The sequence below is a fragment of the Nothoprocta perdicaria genome, unplaced genomic scaffold (genome assembly GCF_003342845.1).
Source record: "Nothoprocta perdicaria isolate Ctin4 unplaced genomic scaffold, notPer1 scaffold_100, whole genome shotgun sequence".
NCBI lineage: Eukaryota > Metazoa > Chordata > Aves > Tinamiformes > Tinamidae > Nothoprocta > Nothoprocta perdicaria.
Genome location: NW_020454095.1, coordinates 410,329 through 427,803, shown reverse-complemented (window position 1 = coordinate 427,803; position 17,475 = coordinate 410,329). Strand labels below are relative to the sequence as shown.

General features: G+C 53.0%; 1 protein-coding gene across 1 annotated transcript in view; it reads right to left on the bottom strand.

Moving 5' to 3' along the window:
* IGSF3 (immunoglobulin superfamily member 3) overlaps positions 1-17,475 on the bottom strand; it is a 105,342-nt gene that overhangs the window by 7,183 nt on the left and 80,684 nt on the right. The window contains exons 7-8 of the mRNA XM_026040337.1: positions 2,569-2,979; positions 661-1,068 (exon numbers count right to left, since the gene is read on the bottom strand). Coding sequence (XP_025896122.1) covers positions 661-1,068; positions 2,569-2,979 — 819 coding nt within the window. The remainder of the gene's footprint in view (positions 1-660; positions 1,069-2,568; positions 2,980-17,475) is intronic.

Below are 17,475 nucleotides of genomic sequence, written 5' to 3'. Positions count from 1 at the left end.
AGACAGTGGCCACAAGCTTTGCTGGAAGATGCAAGAAGTCCCCAGTACCCATTTGTCTGCACAGAGGTCCGTTTTTCTAAGCAACTTTCATTCTACTGAGAAACTTAAGCCCTTGTTCCAACCCTCAAGTCTACACACCTGGATCTACATCTCATGTCTGCTCTTCACTCAGTTGCTGAGCAGCAGCACCTTGTGAAACTGCCTGGACAACCACAAGGTCTCAACACTCCCTCATACCTTCTGGTACCTTCTTTCCATGCAAGGACCCTGCCCCTTGAGTACACACACCTGGGAGGCCGTTAGCCCCAAGACAGCTTTTTCCATCTCATTCTCAAACATGAAGTGAATGCAAACTGAAGCTTATTCTATTGAATCAAGCGTGACAACAGTACTGTACAAAAAAGAAAATTCACAGACCCCTGGTGCTAAAATCCCACATACAATTAGCTGTATTTTCAGGTCCTGAAAGCTCCTTCCRGAGGAGTGAAGGGGCAATGAAGACACCCAGCTACGTGAGAGCACAGCCTCTAAGCAGTCGTACTCTTGCCCTCTGCCTTGGCCCGCTGGTGACCATAGGAAGGAAGGTGAAGCACGAGGYTGATCAAAGAGAGCAGAGAGTTTCTAAAAGCTGGTGGTGCCAGACCCAAGTCTTGCCGTTACCTGGCTGCTTCACGGTGAGGGTGATGATGCCAGAGAGGTCCTCTGCCCGCTTGTACCAGCGGTCGCTGGGGTCCAGCAGCCACTCCTCCACGCGGCAGTCGTAGGCGCCGCTGTCCCGCACGGTAGCGTTCTGGATGGTGAGGAGGTAGAGGCCTGGGGATGGGCTCTCCAGGTGCAGCCGGTTCCTTAGGTCGCCCAAGGACGCCACCTCCCCGTAGCGCAGGAGGCTCTGCCGGCTCAGCTGGGCCACGGGCTCCTTCTCCGGGTGTCCCGGCCGCCAGACGTACCACTCCACGGAGAGCTGGGACGAGGGGCTGCTCCGGCTGCTGACCAGGCATTCCAGCGTCACCCACTGGTTCTCCAGGATGGTCATGTTCTTGTGGGTTTGATTCACCTGCAGGCGATTATCTAAGGAAAGAGGCAAATAAAAATATGTGGCTGGAGGCTCCCAAGTGCCCTTTGCCTCCCCGCAAGCCCAAGATGGGTTTACAGTTTACAAGCTCTTCTGAAAATCTCAGACTAGTCATCAGCAAAGTCCCTTTCTGCACAGGAAACCAGGAACACTGCGATCTGCTAGTAASACCTGGGAGGTCCTAAAAACACAGAAACCTTGAGAAACAAGGTCACATCTCTATCTTTTCTCCTTTGGGGGCTAGACACTAGTCCAATTCCACTCAAAGCAGCAAGCACTGGGTAAAAGCAGGAGAAAACGCTGAGAATGGACAACTAATGAGAGGAATCACCACTACAAAAGGGAAGTGGTACAAGGGTCAAGGGCAAAGTCACATGCAATGCATCACTGCACTGAAAATGTCCCTGGTTTTTGCTCCACAATGTCACTGATACACTGGGGGTGACTGCAATCAGCTGTTTTATGTGAAATGATGYGTCATACACTCCTAACTCCTTCACAATTTCTTTTGAGAGGCATAGTTTCAACTTCCCTGGTATGACCTCTGTGTACACCCCATGTACTGGCTGGTGATTGCATTCAACATCCTTGCTGGACACAAAGCATATGCAGCTTATAGCCATAACCAGCCAAGCCCAGATAGAGAGTATTTCAGCCCTCCTATCCAGGTAATCCCTTCTACCTGATGGATTTTTATTCTCCAGAAAAAGGGAACCAAGAGCAAGATGGAACAAGTCAGGTTTCCTTGTGAGGTCGTGCTGCTCTACCAAATAAGCTCATATTGGATCCAGGCAGCTCTCAAACACGGTGTCTGCCTCCCTATCTCTTGAGATGAAGTAAGGCTCTGTCTTCAGATTATTAAGGCCATCTTTAGCTCTTTCACCAACTCATCTTTACTGATGATGTCCTCTGCCATGGAAACTGCCACCAGAACATGTTTCTTTTTTCCTAGTAGCCTGCTCCCCACTTCATTAAATTCCTTGTGCACATCTCCTATATACAGTGCAAAGGGAAAAGAGACACTATTCACCGTGCCAGCCAGGATGCAGAAAGAGAGTAAAATTAAACTGCGTGCAAAAAAAAATAAAAGCACTTTCCCAGGCAGGCACATACCAGTTCTCTTTCATTAGGTTGCTGCTCAACTCCCTTGCTACGTGATGCTCTTGAGGATAAAAAAAAACAAAAACAAAAACAAAAACAAACAAACAAAAAAACGGTGGGTAGATAAACTAGTCCTCCAGGTAGTGGGGAACCAACACGTGTTATGTGGGAACACACAAACCCACATCACCCCAGCCTAAATGGAGAAGGGGGAAAAGAGCCCAGAAGCAGTGAGGGAGCACGTGGGTGAYGGCACGGGCATGTGGCATGGTCTCCTGCTTGGAGAGGAGGCTGCAGTGGAAGGAAGAACAAAGGGTCCTTGCTGCTCCCGTGAGGCCCGTGATGAGAGGGGCCGGGCTTTGCCCCGGCGCCCCCAGCAGCGCGGCGCACGCTACCTGGCTGCTTGACCGTGACCTCGGTGCGGCCGGACACCTCCTCCGCCAGCTTGTACCAGGCRTGGTTGGGGCTGAGCAGCCACTCCTCCACGTGGCAGTAGTAGCTGCCGCTGTCRCGGACCTCGGCCCGCTGCACCGTGAGGCTGAAGAGCCCCCCGGACGCTGCCCGCTCGAACTGCAGCCGGCCCCGCAGCCCCTCTTCTTCGGCGTACGTGCCGTACTCGAAGGCCGAGCTGTGCGTGGTCTTCAGGATGAGCTTGCCGTCAGCGTCGGAGGGCTTGTGGACGTACCACAGCACGGCAAAGTGCGAGTCGGGGCTGGTCTGGGATTTCACTGAGCAGTTGAGGGGGATGGGCCTGTTCTCCACCAGAGTGATGCTCCTCTTGGACTTGCTCACCTGCAGCTTGGTCACTGGTGGGGGGACAGAGAAACATGAGAAGAGGGGAGTCATTAGCAGAGAAATAAACTGTTTCAGAGAGGAACACAGGGAGTCCTTCCCCACCTGCAGTCATGAGTGCCTAGTCCGGATCTMATGTCCAACAGATATTCAGGACATGGGTAATCAGATGTTCTACCATATCTTCTCTCCCTTTTTTTTCATCTCCCTTCCAYTCCTGGATCTTCCCACCAGCTCTTTCAGCAAGAAACCTACTTCTTTAATACAGTCCCCTTCTTAACGCACCATGATTTAAGGTATCCATATAGCAAGAAGGTTATGTCCAAAAGCAGTTTTCCAGTCTCTTCAGATGCAGCAACCCTCTAGGGACACTTTTTTTTTTTTTTTTTTCCCCCATGGTGAAACCACACCATGTACAGCTTAGGCCAATGAGCTTTTGACCCAAACCACAGAAACCCATCTCCAGGAGGAATGACAAATCTTTTGTCATACCCCAGCCATCTCAGTGACTTCTAACCTCCAGGCACACAATTGTGAGGACAGCAAATAGGTGCAAAACTGAGGAAAATAATCAYTCTGGAAAGGAGCAGCAGGGAACCTGCTCTGCTCTGCATTTTGCACTCAGGTCCAGCCATCAGGAGCTCTATCTCTGTGTCTGCCACAGACTCCCCACATGACCTTGGACAAGTCACAGGCACGTCATCTCTCAGTTTCTCAGTGTTAATGTTGATCTCACACTGGAAGCTTTGTGGTCAGACAGTGCACAGGAAACAGCATGGTGCCATTAATTCTTGTCCATGCAGGGAGTCAGAGTAAACTAGTTTTACATTTCTCTCTCCCAGCAGGAACAGGAAATGAAGCCTTTCCCAGCCTCTGTTCAGCCCGTGTCTATTGTGGTGAACCTTGATCCAAGGCATTCACATTTGCACATGGAGGATACAAAGCGCCCTCATGTGACGCTTTTATTTGATACGTCCTGGAGTCTTGTGAGCTAAACGTATGAGTAGAGCTAGTTCTAACCAGACACATCTAGTTGCCCGAGTGGCATCTTCCCTCCTTCAAGTCTCTTAGCACAATGGGGACCAGCTCTCACCTTGAACACAAGAATGCAGGAATCTGCAGTCCGACAGCTAGAAGGGAYGAGGCTGCTGTTTGAGCATTAAGGACATTACTGCACCTGTACATGTCTGACCATGCACAGAAACAGGTCAGACCAAGAGCACTCAGGATTTCCAGGAAACAGGGACAACATGTCACAGCATCAGGCAGGCAGCGGCTCAGTCAGGACTAAGCAGCTCCTGGCACAGCTGCAATGGAAAGCGCCATTGTTCAGGCATCACCTACAAAGGGCCGTCCCAGCAAAGAGGGGATTTTCAATGGCCAAGAGACAGACCGTGTGCCACAGTCCCACCCAGTGCACCCTAGCTCTTTCCAAATGTTACCTCCTCCTGCTGATGGTCAGGCAATGAGCACCTAGAACTGCCATTCCCCTCTAAAAGAGGGCCTGCCTTGCTGCCAAGTGAAGGGGTTTTCTTGACAATTTATACCGGCCTCAGTAAAACCTACTAAGCTCTCCTGTCAGGAGTAGCTCAGCAGAACCGTGAGGCTAAAGGTACCCAAGGCTGCAGCCTGCTGGGGAGCTGTGCAGAGCTGCACCCCAAGAACCCAGCCCGTGGCTCCTGTGCCTACAAGGAAGCAGTAACGTTTTCTCTTTTCTCTCAGCAAGGCAAAGGCTCCTCCTTTGCATGATGTTTTATTTCCAGCTTCCTCTGGCCTCTAGGGTCTCAGATGCCTGTCGGCACAAGTGATGAGCAGAGGGGCTGAGGGAGAGAATGGGTACAGGCAAACAACATCACATGAAGGGGGGAAACTCCCCTGACAGCGACACTTTCTGCTCTAACACAGCATCTGAGATAGGCACCCTGGTAACACACCAGCAGTTCCCCTGGAGCCTGGCTCGCCCGTGGCTTTCATCAGTATGCTAATACAGACTAGTTGCGGCATGGCACGCACGCAGCGCACACACGGAGGGAGGGGAAGCGGCCCCTTGTTCTTCCTCTCTCGGGACCTCAACTTAATGGAGAGATTTAGCAATGTGCCCTTGTGCGTGTGCTRCGTCCCCACCCGCTCCTTCCCCTTTGTTGCACTGGAGGAGAGCGGCCTCGGCCGCCACCCTCCGCCCACCCCACCTCTGTGGGTCACCCTTGCTTAAGCAAGGTTGTTCCAAGCAAGCATTAATCAATCTTCTGAGCGCCCGGCAGAGGAGCCAATAAAGGGGAAGGTGATTCCCAGCAGCTCCCTTTCTCCCCCAGCCCCCTTTCCAAACAGTTTATTTTTAATTGGCACTGGATTATTTTCTGCAACCGTTACTACGGAAACCTCTGTTACTATAGCAACTGTGTATGTTAAGTCAGTAGCCTATATCTATTAAAATGCAGTATATACACACGCTGAGTGTGTGGCAGGGTTGCTTGGTATCAATACACACAAACAYACACACACATGGGTCATGCAGAGATGGGAGCTGCCAAAAAATTCACGAGCCCTCCCCACATTCTTCCCACACCGCCGCGTCTCCGGGCGATGGAAATGAGGGGGATAGGGATATTTTTAGGTGCTCTGTTCTGGGCAACAGACCTGCATCTCGTACGTGGTGGATTTATTTCACTGAAGCAGTGGGGGTACCTCCTGAGACTGTAAGCACAGCAATTACCAGTGCGTACGCACACGACACTGCTCATGTTTCAGGCACTCACACCAGCCTACGTGCAGTTCTCCTGCTTCCATTCAACAGTCAGGAAGATGCCTTTTGGTGGGGGGCAGGTAAGGCTGAGGGGGAGAAATCCTTCTTGCTCTGGCATAAATGAGATCTTCAATTCCATACAGGCACCCTCTGAAAGCTCTCTCGGCAGCTCCTGCAAACAGCATTCTGGAATTTGTACGACCACAGCATCCCAGTACCCAGAGACACCCGAAGGCTGAGGAGGGGATCTCTTCCGCTACTGCTACCAGGCAGAGCAGCAGGCCTTGACAGAGAATGACAGCTCTGCCTTTGCTCGGCTGCACGAACTTGCTCAGATGTGTAACAAGTTTTGTCTAGATTAGCAGTACTGGTTACACATAATGACGCTCCTGCCAATGGACTTCTCATCTAACATGACTTACTATCCTAATGGAGGCACTCTGTGGAAGGCCCAGCGTGGGATTTGCTTCCCTCCATTGGACTTGCATGGGACGTTCTCAGTCTTTTCCAACCTGTGAACACTAAACTCTTTCCCATGCAGGTGCTCAGTGTTGCACAGTAACTGCACCTAAAAATGCCAGCTTGGTTTTTCTTAGTCATCTTTAGTAGATCCTTTTGGAACAGTGCAGAGCTTTTGTAGACCACAAGCTAAAACCACTGGCTTGGAAACAGGCACACAGGTCACCTGGAGCCACTTCAGCTGCGAGCTAAAAGGCTGATGTGATTTCTAATGCAGGAGAGAGATCCCCTGCCCACTGTTTGGGTAAGAGACAGGAAGCTTTGTGGGGATCCGCTGCACTTCTGCTATCCCACAGGAGTAAAGGAGGTGGGATTATCAGCCACCATTCACAGATACGCGAAATAACCTGAAAGGCTCATGTGGACCTCAGAATCACAGAATGGTTGAGGTTGGAAGGAACCTCTAGAGATCATCTAGTCCAAACCTCCTGCTCCAGAAGGGACACCCACAGCACGGGGCACAGGGTGGCATCCAGGTAGGTTTGGAAGACCTCCAGAGAAAGAGACTCCACAGCCTCCCTGGGCAGCCCGTGCCAGGGCTCTGGCACCCTCACAGTGAAGAAGTTCTTCCGCACCTGGAGATGGAACTTCCTGAGTTTCACCTTGTACCCATCACYCCTTGTCCTATCACTTGACCACCATGGAGAAGAGTTTGGCCCCAAACTCCCTACATTTTCCCCTAAGGTACTTATACATATTGATCAGATCTCCTCTCAGTTTTCTCCAGGCCAAACATGCCCAGCTCGCTTAGTCTTTCCTCATTAGATAGATGCTCCAGTCCCTTAATCACCTTCATTGCTCTGTGCTGGACCCTCTCTAGAAGCTCCACATCCTTCTTGTACTGAGGAGTCCAGAACTGCACCCAACACTCCAGGTGTGGCCTCACAATGTGACAAAAAACAACAGCAAATTCTGAAGTTAGTGGGCCAGCATGGTGGAAATGATACAACACAGCACCAGGGAGACCATTTGTTTTCATTCCTGGTGGTACGACTGCTTTAGCATAAAGCTGGGTCTCGTGTGCAGCTTGCGAGGCCTGTTTTGGAGATGCCCACACAACACAGAGATGATTGTAGCTGCTAGTGCGTGACTAGGACTGCATGAAGACTGACCCCGCAGGCACTGAGCCAGCCGAGCCTTGACAGCCGACTCGACACGGGAGGCAACTCCCCTTCCCGGCTGGGGGACGCGCTGGGCCAGGAAGCCGAGCAGGGGCTCACAGGGCACCCAGGGGCCGGGGCTGTGGGGCGGCTGAGGCTGTGGGGTGGCCGGGGCTGTGGGGCGGCCGGGCGGGGCCGCTGCGACGCCCTCTAAAGCAGCGGCGCCCACAGTCGCAGCGGCGGCAGCGACACGGGGTTCCCTGCTCCGCTGCCGAGGGGCGGCCGCTCTCCCCGCGCGCTCCCGCGCGCCTGCTGGGCGAGGGAAGCAGCCGCGTGTCTAGGTGAGGTGACGGYGCACGCGACCTGCGAGGCGCTGGCACCGTGTCGCGCGGCTCCCCAGGCGTGTTGGCGCCGAYCCCGCGGGGCTGTAACGGGCTCCAGGCACACTGCTAAGGCTCTCAGTTTACACGGGCAGCAAGGGATGGTTACAGCCCTCATGTAATTTTAAACCAGCCTAGTTTCCTAGCCCCAGTCATGCAGGACGTACGGAGGGTACGGGCACACGCCGAATTCTGCAGTTGTGTTTGGGCAGGGACTGGGACAGGGAACACCAGCTCTCTGACAGCATGGAGAATAACCCTCCAGCACCAATACAGACATCCCACCAAATCTCCTGAAGGAGCCCTGGGAAGTTAAATGGATAATAACCAACACTGGGACCAGGCCAGCGCTCTGGGGACATTACACCTCTCTTTTTGGGGAGAGCATGGCAAAGAAACCAGGCATCGACTGCCAGTCTGTACACCTGCTGGACACCTCACTTAACCAACGGCCTCCAGCATCACGGTCCCTTGGCATCAATGCCCAGGCTGAGGACACCACCTGTCTCATTTGCAGGGACAAACGTTGTCTCAGGACACCTGCAGAAGCCTCTGTCCTTGACACTTCCCTCCCAGGGTTGTGGGGCCGGGCCTKATCCACCTCACAACCACACAGGGCTGGGCACTCTATCTGCTGTTACATGTGGCTGCCGTGGTCGGTAAGCCAAAGAGGTAACTGGGCTCCTCGGATTTGTCATTTGATAAGCACAACTATACAAATATTTGTGGGGAGACAAGAAACTAGTTGTCAAACAGAAGAGACGCAGAGGCAGTGATATGATTTTTTTACTGACCTTTTTTAATTGACACAGCATTTTTACTGACTTGCTACCCTGGTGAAGCCACTAGGCTGCCTTACTTTGGTTTCCTAATCATCTAGCTGGGGTTACAACACTTCTACATTTACTGAAGTGCTTTGCAACTAAAACGCCATACCTAAAAATGCCTTGATAAAAAGGGGCTCTGTCTCAGACTCTTGACACTATCTTCCCTTGCAGGCGCCAAGGAAACAAGAGGGAGCTGCTTCCCACGTGGGAGTCATCATTCCCACATCCTGGGAATGCCAGTATTCAAGTGCAGCTGGAGACGCCCCAGAAAAGGCTCCAGCACGCTCCCTGCAGCGGGAGAGCGGGATGTGAGCTTGGGAACAGAGAGCTCTACAAGTCCTGGGGCAGCTCCCATGGCACGGACATGRCGGCTTTGATGACAGCCATGGCCTGCCCATGGTGTGCCCCAGGAGCTGTTTCAAGGTATGGGGGTGGCAAGGTCTCCTCCTGATTTGGGGATAGGTCACCCTTGGGGTCAGGCTCCTCCAGAAAATGCTCCCTCCTGAGTAGCCTTGTGAATATTGTTAAGTTTTCCTAGGAAGAGTCCTATTTTAAAAAAGTCTCTGGCCTCCGAGGGTGCCTCACCATCTCTCTCACTAGTGTCTCAGTGCCCTAATTCCTCCCATGAGGAGGAAGCACAGTGGTGGATGGCCGTCTTGAAGAGACCTGCACTCAGTCATCCACAGTGGCACAGGCTGAGACACGCCATGACCCCCTGCACCTCCCTCGCCTCTTCACCCTTCCATAAAACAAGAATGATGAGCCCTGACCTCCCTCCTGCCCCCGGGTGAGCAGCACTGCAAGGACGTGTGCGCTGAAGKCTGCGCAGAGCTGTGGTAACAGGAGTCAAGTAAATACTCGCCAGCCTTCTGACTCAGCAYGATGAGCAAGGGTGGGCTGAGGTTTACTGGGTAAGCCAAAGGAAATGGATGCACAAAAGAGAGCTAAAGGGGTGGCTTTTCAGAGAAAGAGAGGTCAGAGGGAAGCAGTCACAGCAGGGAAGGAGATGAACCATTGCTGTGAGCTGTTCCGGATCAGGCTTGAGCATCCCACCAAAAGCAAAGACAAAGATTTCCAGCACCAGTGCAGCCTCCCCAGAGGCGCCAGGAACATGGCAGCGCAGTTCCCTGCTCTTGTTATTCTCTTTTAATAGAACAGAATTCCTACTGAAACTGGATTAGTGGGACTGCAAATTGCATTTGCCAACATGGGAGGCTGCTAGTGCAACAGGAGTAGGAGAAAGGAAATAGTATTAGACTTTGCCTGCCATTATTACTGCCATTATTAACTTGTCACTTTGCTGTAGTGTTCCTACAACAATGAATTATTGCCTGCAAACAGGCTGACATGATTGAATTACTGGGAGAGCAGCCCCATGGAAAGGAGAGACACAGTTAACTCTTTGCTGAGGAACGCGCAGCCCCTGGCCCTTCCCAAGGGCAGGCAGAAGAGCTGAGGCTCCAAACCCCAACGCAGCTCTGCTGTTTTGACCTTCAGCAAGGCTGGGCTGCCTGCACCACATAACTTTACCTCACCAGAATAAATGATAAATGTCACCTTCTCCCACTCCAGGGCTTTATTGCAGTCCTGTGCTACTGTTCGGTTTGGCAACATGGCCCAGCAATATCGAGTGTTTCTGCAGTTCCATAACTGCTCAGGCGGGCTGCTCTGGGCTGGGTGCACAAATAAAAGCAGGACATCGCGTGTCTGTAGCAATGGTAACTAATCACAGACACAGCTGCTCGGCCTTTGCAGCCCTGCAAACCTTTCTATGGCCTCTCTAGCCTGCTGGTTTTACAAGGCTGAACCCTTATTTTTGCTGCTGATTTTGTAAGGCTGAACCCTTATTTTTGCACGCTGCAAAATTTGCACTCCCCTGTAGAGCAGACAGGTCTCTGGACAAGCCGCAAGGCGAGTGGCTGCCAGGCTGGACAGATGTGGGGCACTCCAGACCCTCGGCAGGAGCTCTCCCTCCTGCCCACAGCCAGACGGGCCCTTCACCCCATTCCGTGCCTGGGCGGGACGGCGGGCACTGCAGCCAGGCCCCAGGGCCCCAGGGCAGGCCCAGCTCGGCCGCGGCCATGCCACAGGGCCCCAGGGCAGGCCCAGCTCGGCAGCGGCCGGGCCCCAGGACCCCAGGGCAGGCCCAGCTCAGCAGCAGCCGAGCCCCAGGACCCCAGGGTCCCAGGGCAGGCCTGCGTGCCCTCCCCACGCCACGCAGCGCCGCTCCGAGGCGCCCGCCAGGCACCGCTCCCTGCCTGCGCTGCCCGTGCCTCGCTGCAGAGCCCCTGCCGGGCACCGTGGCCCCAGGAGCGAGCCSGGGCCACGCAGGCGGCGCCGGCTGTGTGCTGTGGCTCGAGCTCCTGCCTCCCTCGGGAGGYGGGAGGAGAACGGGCAGCAGCCACCAAGGGACACGGCTCAATATGTTGCTCAGCCAATGCAAGCTCAGTGGCCCTGAGAAAGCAGACCTATATATCTGGTATATATAGGCATATACCAGATGTATACCTATATATATCCAGGTATTCAGGTAGCTATAGACATCCAGGTACTCAGGTAGCTAGAGACTCACGGGTATTCAGGCAGCTATCTACATCCAGGCATTAAGGTAGTTATATATATCCAGGTATTCGGGTAGCTATAGACATCCAAGATGGCTGTAACACATGGTGTAAGCCGCAGGGCAGAGCCCCTGTCCCAGGGGCAAAGCAGAGAGTGGGGCAGCCTGACCTGCCTCCAGGGCTCGTGCCGAGGGGCCTGCGGGGAGGCCCCAGCACCCAGCCCCTGCCCTGACACCAGAGGCAGCCCCATGGACCCCACTGACCAAACCTGGCGTCCAGCCCCAGCCTGGCAGCACGGCCAGACCGCCGACCGACCACCCCAACACCCACGGAGAGCAGGGGCCAGTCCACCACTGCAAGCCACGTGTCGCGCAGTGAGGCCTGCAGGCTGTGACAAGGACATCCGTGAGGCCGGGACAGCCCGAGGCCGGCGGCCCACGGCACGTCATCGCTTGCTGACAAACCCCTGCGCAACACAGCCCTGCAGCACGTACACGTAACCTGGAAAAGCCCCTTTAAAGCCCTGCAGCCACAGGAGAGCAAGCCACGTGTGTAGCTGCAGGGATGGAGAGAATCCGGAGGGCCGCAGGGCGGAGGTCTGGCCATGGCTGACCCATGGCTGGGACCCTCGCGAGCCTGGGAACAGCGAGAGCATCCCTGGAAAGCGGGAATGAGCTGCTCTGAGGGGTGGCAAAACTCATAAGGACAGGGAAAGCTCAGACTGAAGAAATAAAAACAAAACAAACAAAACCCAAACAAAATGAAACAATAAAAAACCCACACAACCCGCACATCTAAATTCAGAAACTTTTTTGTCAAAGCCTGAAATAAATGTAAAAGTTCTGCAGGAAAAGAGTGCGTGAGAGGGAAGTAAGAGATTCCCAGCATGAGCTGCACCTGCTGTCAAAAAAAACACGGCTCACTGATCACTTGCAAATTAAAATATGGAGATAGGATCACGGAAAGATAAATTCAGTATCAAGCTACAGCCACAGAGGAGGAGGAAAAAAATTGCATATTGAGATATTTAATCAACCCCTCGTCAGAAAGATTTCAAACATGAGCACTACAACAATTAAGGGGGAAAAAAAGCAATTAAACTCTACTCAAAATCAGGTTGCAATACATGTGACAGCACCATGCACAAATTCCTGTGTCATTCTGGAAGCTGGCCATTCATGACCAAATTCCCTACTGTAATGTGTCAGAAAGCCACCCGAGAAGCTCACGGAGGTGCATGCTAGAGTACACCTATAACTGAAGAAGGACTTTCCATGCACTATGTGACATACTCAGATTCAGCTGCTGCTTTTGGAAAACCAGATGATAAGCAGAGAGAAATGAAAAGGCTGAGACTGACATAAAATGCTATTTTCCTGCCACGCAGAGAGCAAGCTCGCCTGCAGAATGTGCATGGGATCCTGAGGTCTTTTGCAGACTGTCCTCACCTGCCCCACAAGYGCTGCCCCCGGGTGATGGACCCGACTGATCCCACCTACGAGCTCTCTCTTTTGCAATAGGTTCATTTTCGGCAGGCTTAGTGAATGGAGGTGGCTCTCTGAAGGTCCGTGCTGGCAGGGAAGGACCAGGTAAGGCTGGGGAATGAGGAACACTTTGTCCTCAGTCAAGCACAATCAAGCACTAGATCAGCTCCTCCTGCCTTGTGAAACTGCACCCTAGGCTCTCATGGCTTTGTAGCCTCCATAAATTGTTTGGTGAATTCCTCTACTGCATGGAAGAACATCCAAACAAAACGAACCATCTGGCATTTCTAAMAAATCCTGTCATCTTAAAAAAGTGGACACAGAAAAGATCACGACAGGACAGACTATAGATTCATCACTATCTGGACTCCACATTTCCATATTATACGGGACAGGGAAAACTGTAGGAATTTTCTTTATTAGTGCTCCAAATTTCTRTCTTAAGCGAGTAAGATGGTCTGAAGAGCCAAATTCTGAATTACGAAGAAAGACCTTGAGCCATGGATTTTGCATGCCCAGAGTCTGCCATTTTGCTAAAACAAAGCAGACCACAGGTCCGGTGAACCCAATATTTAGCTTTTGACCCATGACAGAAAACACGAAATAATCAGCCCTTTTTGAACCAAAACTCTGGAAAAGTATTCAAAGAAAATTCACCTTTGTTTCTTTGGGTCACAGAGAGGTAAAAAGAACTTGCCACTGCGAGACACGGCGGGCTTTATTTCGCTGAAGCCACCTCCTTTGCGTGGGCRTTGCTGCAGCCGCTGGCTATGCGGGGTGCTGCCACGCCGAGGAGCAGAGCCACCAGGAACCCGCYGGCTGTGTGGGGGGCAGAGGGCACCTCGAACCCATCAGCTGAACCGGTGCTGCACGAGCACAACGCTACAGCCACGGGCAGAGGCTACAGGCGAGGGATTGACACTCATTTGGGCCGGGCCATCCCGCTGGCTGGCTGTGCAGCCCCATCCTCCTCAGAAAAGGAGGCAGTGTATCCAAAGGAACGCTGAGGAGGAAGGGGCTGCGTTGAAGAAGCGGTATCCCATGTCACGTGGGAGCTCAAAAAATGATGCAAGTCCCATGTGAAACAGTGGGAGAGCCAGAATCGCTGCTCGGGCACAGCAAGAGGGACGCTTGGCCCAGGGGCCACTCTCACAGCAGGGCCCACAACACAGCAAGAGGAAAAATGAAGAAGAAAACATGCCACAGCACTACACCTGCCAGCCGCACATCTGCCCCACATCATCTGTGGGGAGTAGCCAGGGCAGCACGCTTGGGCTCTATGCGTGCATGGGGGCAGGACARCACAGGTCAGTGCTGCGTGGGAACCAGCTTGCCCTGACATGCTGGAATGGGTGGCTCTCCTCCATGGCATGATGGTCTTTGGGCAGCCAATGCTGCTTTGGAGACTTAAGGATATGAGGGATGCAAAACACTTCAGAGACGGACAACTGCAGAATTCCTCACTGCAGAATATTTTAGGCCTCAAGGGAGCAAACACAGCTTCAGTGGAAAGCTAAAGGGTGTGGAAAAAAGACACTAGACAACAGCAAAGAAGCTGCGTGTGCAGACTGTAAAGGAGAGTGCGATTCTGGTTCTGTATATAARTGCTGCAAGTAGGAGTGGAAGACCACTCATTAGATATCAAAGAGAAAAACAGGAGGCTTTGAAGTGGAAGTGAAAAAATTGCCCTTAAAAAACTAACTGTGAAGAGAGTTAATACGACCAGAGGAGCATGACTTGAATACATCCCAGGTCTTCTGGAATTCTTGAGTCTTGCTCAGGGAGGCTGAGAGGCAAAACCTCCTGCACGCAGTTCAGGGGGCACATACAGCATGGGCTGACCTCGATTATGGTCCCACTAGGCACCAGGACACATTCCTGTCCCCTTTGTCCTCACAAACATATACTCAAGATGCTTTTAAAACCCACCTTCTCAGACTATTTTCTAGGGTATATTTTTCTGCTCCCATGCCAGAGATGAGGACGGAGATAAGGAAACAAAAGTAGTTGGAGGAGAAACCAGCTCCAATCCAGCAACTCCAGTGTCAGTGTCCCAAGCACGGGGTCAGGAACATGGATTCAGCATGAGCTCCTCGGCTCTTTATGCTGGGAGGCCCATTTGGTAATGGCAGCACTGAGTGGGATGGGGTTGGCTTTTGCTGTGCCTAGGCAGTTCTGCCAGAAATGCAATCTCACACCTACGAGTGGCCTGGATTGCGTCCCACTGGCCCCACTGAGCGACCTGGTGGAGAACCCATCTGGCACTGAGGACTGCAAAGCCAAAGACTGGCGCAACCACAAGGTCAGTCAGTGAGCACCCTGCGTGGAGGGCACCCTCACACAGGCCTGTGTTTACAGGCAGAACATCACCTCAAATCCACTTTTACAGAACATTATGTGAGTGAATTAGAGGGCTTGTATGCATCACAGTGGCAGTGAGAAGTGGCACTGCCAGCTGTGTGTGAAACAACAGCAGTATGGAGAAAACAAAGCAGGSGTGGGTGCTGGGAAGAAGGGGTTGATGGCTTGTGTGGAGAAAAAGCMTGCCAGGGCCGGGGGACAGAAAAATAACAGTACAAATATCTGGATGAATTACTGTGCCAAGAAGGTGGCAGAAAGTCTGAGCAGGGAAGCTGACCCAGGGGACCAGTCAGCATGGGAACAGAGTTCCCCCTGCATATGCACAGATGTAGGAGGCTGTGCCATAGGAAAGGGGGGGAAAAGGGGGCACAGGACAAACCTACTTAAGCCAACCAGAGAAGAACAAGGTTCCAGTTGGGATGCTGATGAAAGTCTATGCAAGGAGACAGCCCTGGGTCACATAACTCTGGATCTCCTCATTTGGGCTGTGTAGAGTGCTGGAAAGCAAAARGAAACAGCAGCGACCCAGGGCTGCAGATCTTACCTCATGGGTAACGAGGGGAAAGGAGCAAGCCTGAGCACCCAGAAGAGGAGACCGTTCTGCACCACAGTYGTGGCTGCTGATTATCAGCCTCCTGCCTCCACTGAGCAGTTCCTGAACTCCTTCATCACTGAACCAAGGCTATGACTATTTGTCATATGGCACAGAAGGCTTTGAAGCTGGGAAGCGATGCTCTTCCACAGAGCAAAACCACTCTGAGCYCAAAAAAGCAGAGACTTAAAACAGTTTCTCAACTTGACTTCTGTAAGGAAGTTTCTGGCCCATTAGCTTTCCTTGTTTAACTTCATTGTTAGACGTTGGCTGCAGCAAAAAGGACCTASTCCTAAACTTGGTGGCTCCTGAAGATATTTGTTTGAATCACCCTTCGAGAGTCTGGCAGATCCTGGTACTCCACTGACCACCCATGGTAGGAAAGGCATCTTTCACACTGCTCCACGGGAGGATTTCTCCTGGACCAAGTTATTAAAAACTAAGAAGGGAGAAAGGCAGTAACAGTAACATCTGATTTCACTTGTTAGTTTAAGGCTGTCTGCAAGTGTCTTGGCAACTACCTTATAATCAGTCCTCGCCTTCCAGCACTAAGGGAGACATCACAAAGCAGCACATTTTCCATACCCTCCATCCTCAGCCTCATCCTCTCTCCATCTCACAGCATCCCGAGCCTCTATGGCCACCCTCAGTGACTTCAGCAGCATCTGCTGAACCATCATTTGCCACATTCACCTTCTGGTCAGCGGGAGAGTGACAGAGAGCTCCGCACCCACCGGGCTCTGGGATTTCTGGGGAAGCAAAGCTCTGGCCACCCTGCTCTCCAGACARTAGTCAGAAGGAAGCTTCCCCCTTCCCTGAGGCTGGCTAAGAAGCCTCTACCTTCCTTCTTCAGAATAAGAGTTTCAACTTGACATCTCCTAATAAACCAAATTTTACGAAGCAGTCCCTGGAGAGCCTCTGCAAGCTAATTAATGCTCTAATGAAGAGCCTGCCTGTCTTGTTTGCTCGACGGCTCCAGGTCAATCAATCTGCCATAGGCTGGCTTGCAAAGCAGCAGCCAGGAGCCCAGGACTCCTGGCGTCTGTTATCATCCCCCTCCACCCCTCCCTGTTCCTCCTCCCACGTTCATTACTGTCAAAAACCCAGCAGCAAGAGGGTGAATTTATAGAGGTGGTTGCAGCTTCTCCCCATGTGCCCGCTTCAGGATTAGTCAGCCAAGAAGCGGCTGAAGAATGACGCAAGGAGGGAAGGATGGGAAGGGCAAGAGGGGAGGCAGACTGGAAGAAAGATCAGTCCACGGGCACAGGCRCTGCTGTGCATTTTTCAGAGGCTGAAGGCTTGCACCCAGTGACGTGTCCCCTCTGAGGGCAGCAGTGGCGAGGGACGTGTCTGGCTGTGCACGCTCCTGGCACCATGGGTCTTGCATGGCCCGTGCTTCCAGCCTGGGCTTCCCCCTAAGGCGTCATGAATGTGCCCCATATACCAGAGGCAAAAAACTGCCCTCCCGCTGCCTTGGCCGCCTGCTCAACACGCTGCTCTCTACCGCACACAGCCGAGGCTGCTGAGAGAATGAGGAGGGGAACAGGGAGGCGGGGACAGGKAGGACTTGTCCCAGGCTCCTCCCCGTGGGAAAAGCCTCCTGCTCTGTCCAGCTGCTTCCAGAAGGCCCTCCCGGCRCTCAGGGCGGCTCCCAGGCTGTCTCAGGGCTCTGCCGAAGCACCCCACGCTGGCGCTGCACGGGCAGTGTGAGCGCGGCCAGGCACACGGGGATGCCGGCAGTGCCAGGCAGAGCACGGATCCGCCTCGGCCCTGCCAAAAGGGCTGGATTCCAACGTCCTCACCTGCCCGGACTGCAGCACCGTTCCCATCACGTCCTGCGCTGCCAGAGACCCCCTGCTGCCCTTGTCTGAGCCCCGCCACCTTTGTGTGACACGCTGCTCACAAGCAGCACGTCCTGCCCCCACGGCTCCCTCCCGGAAAAC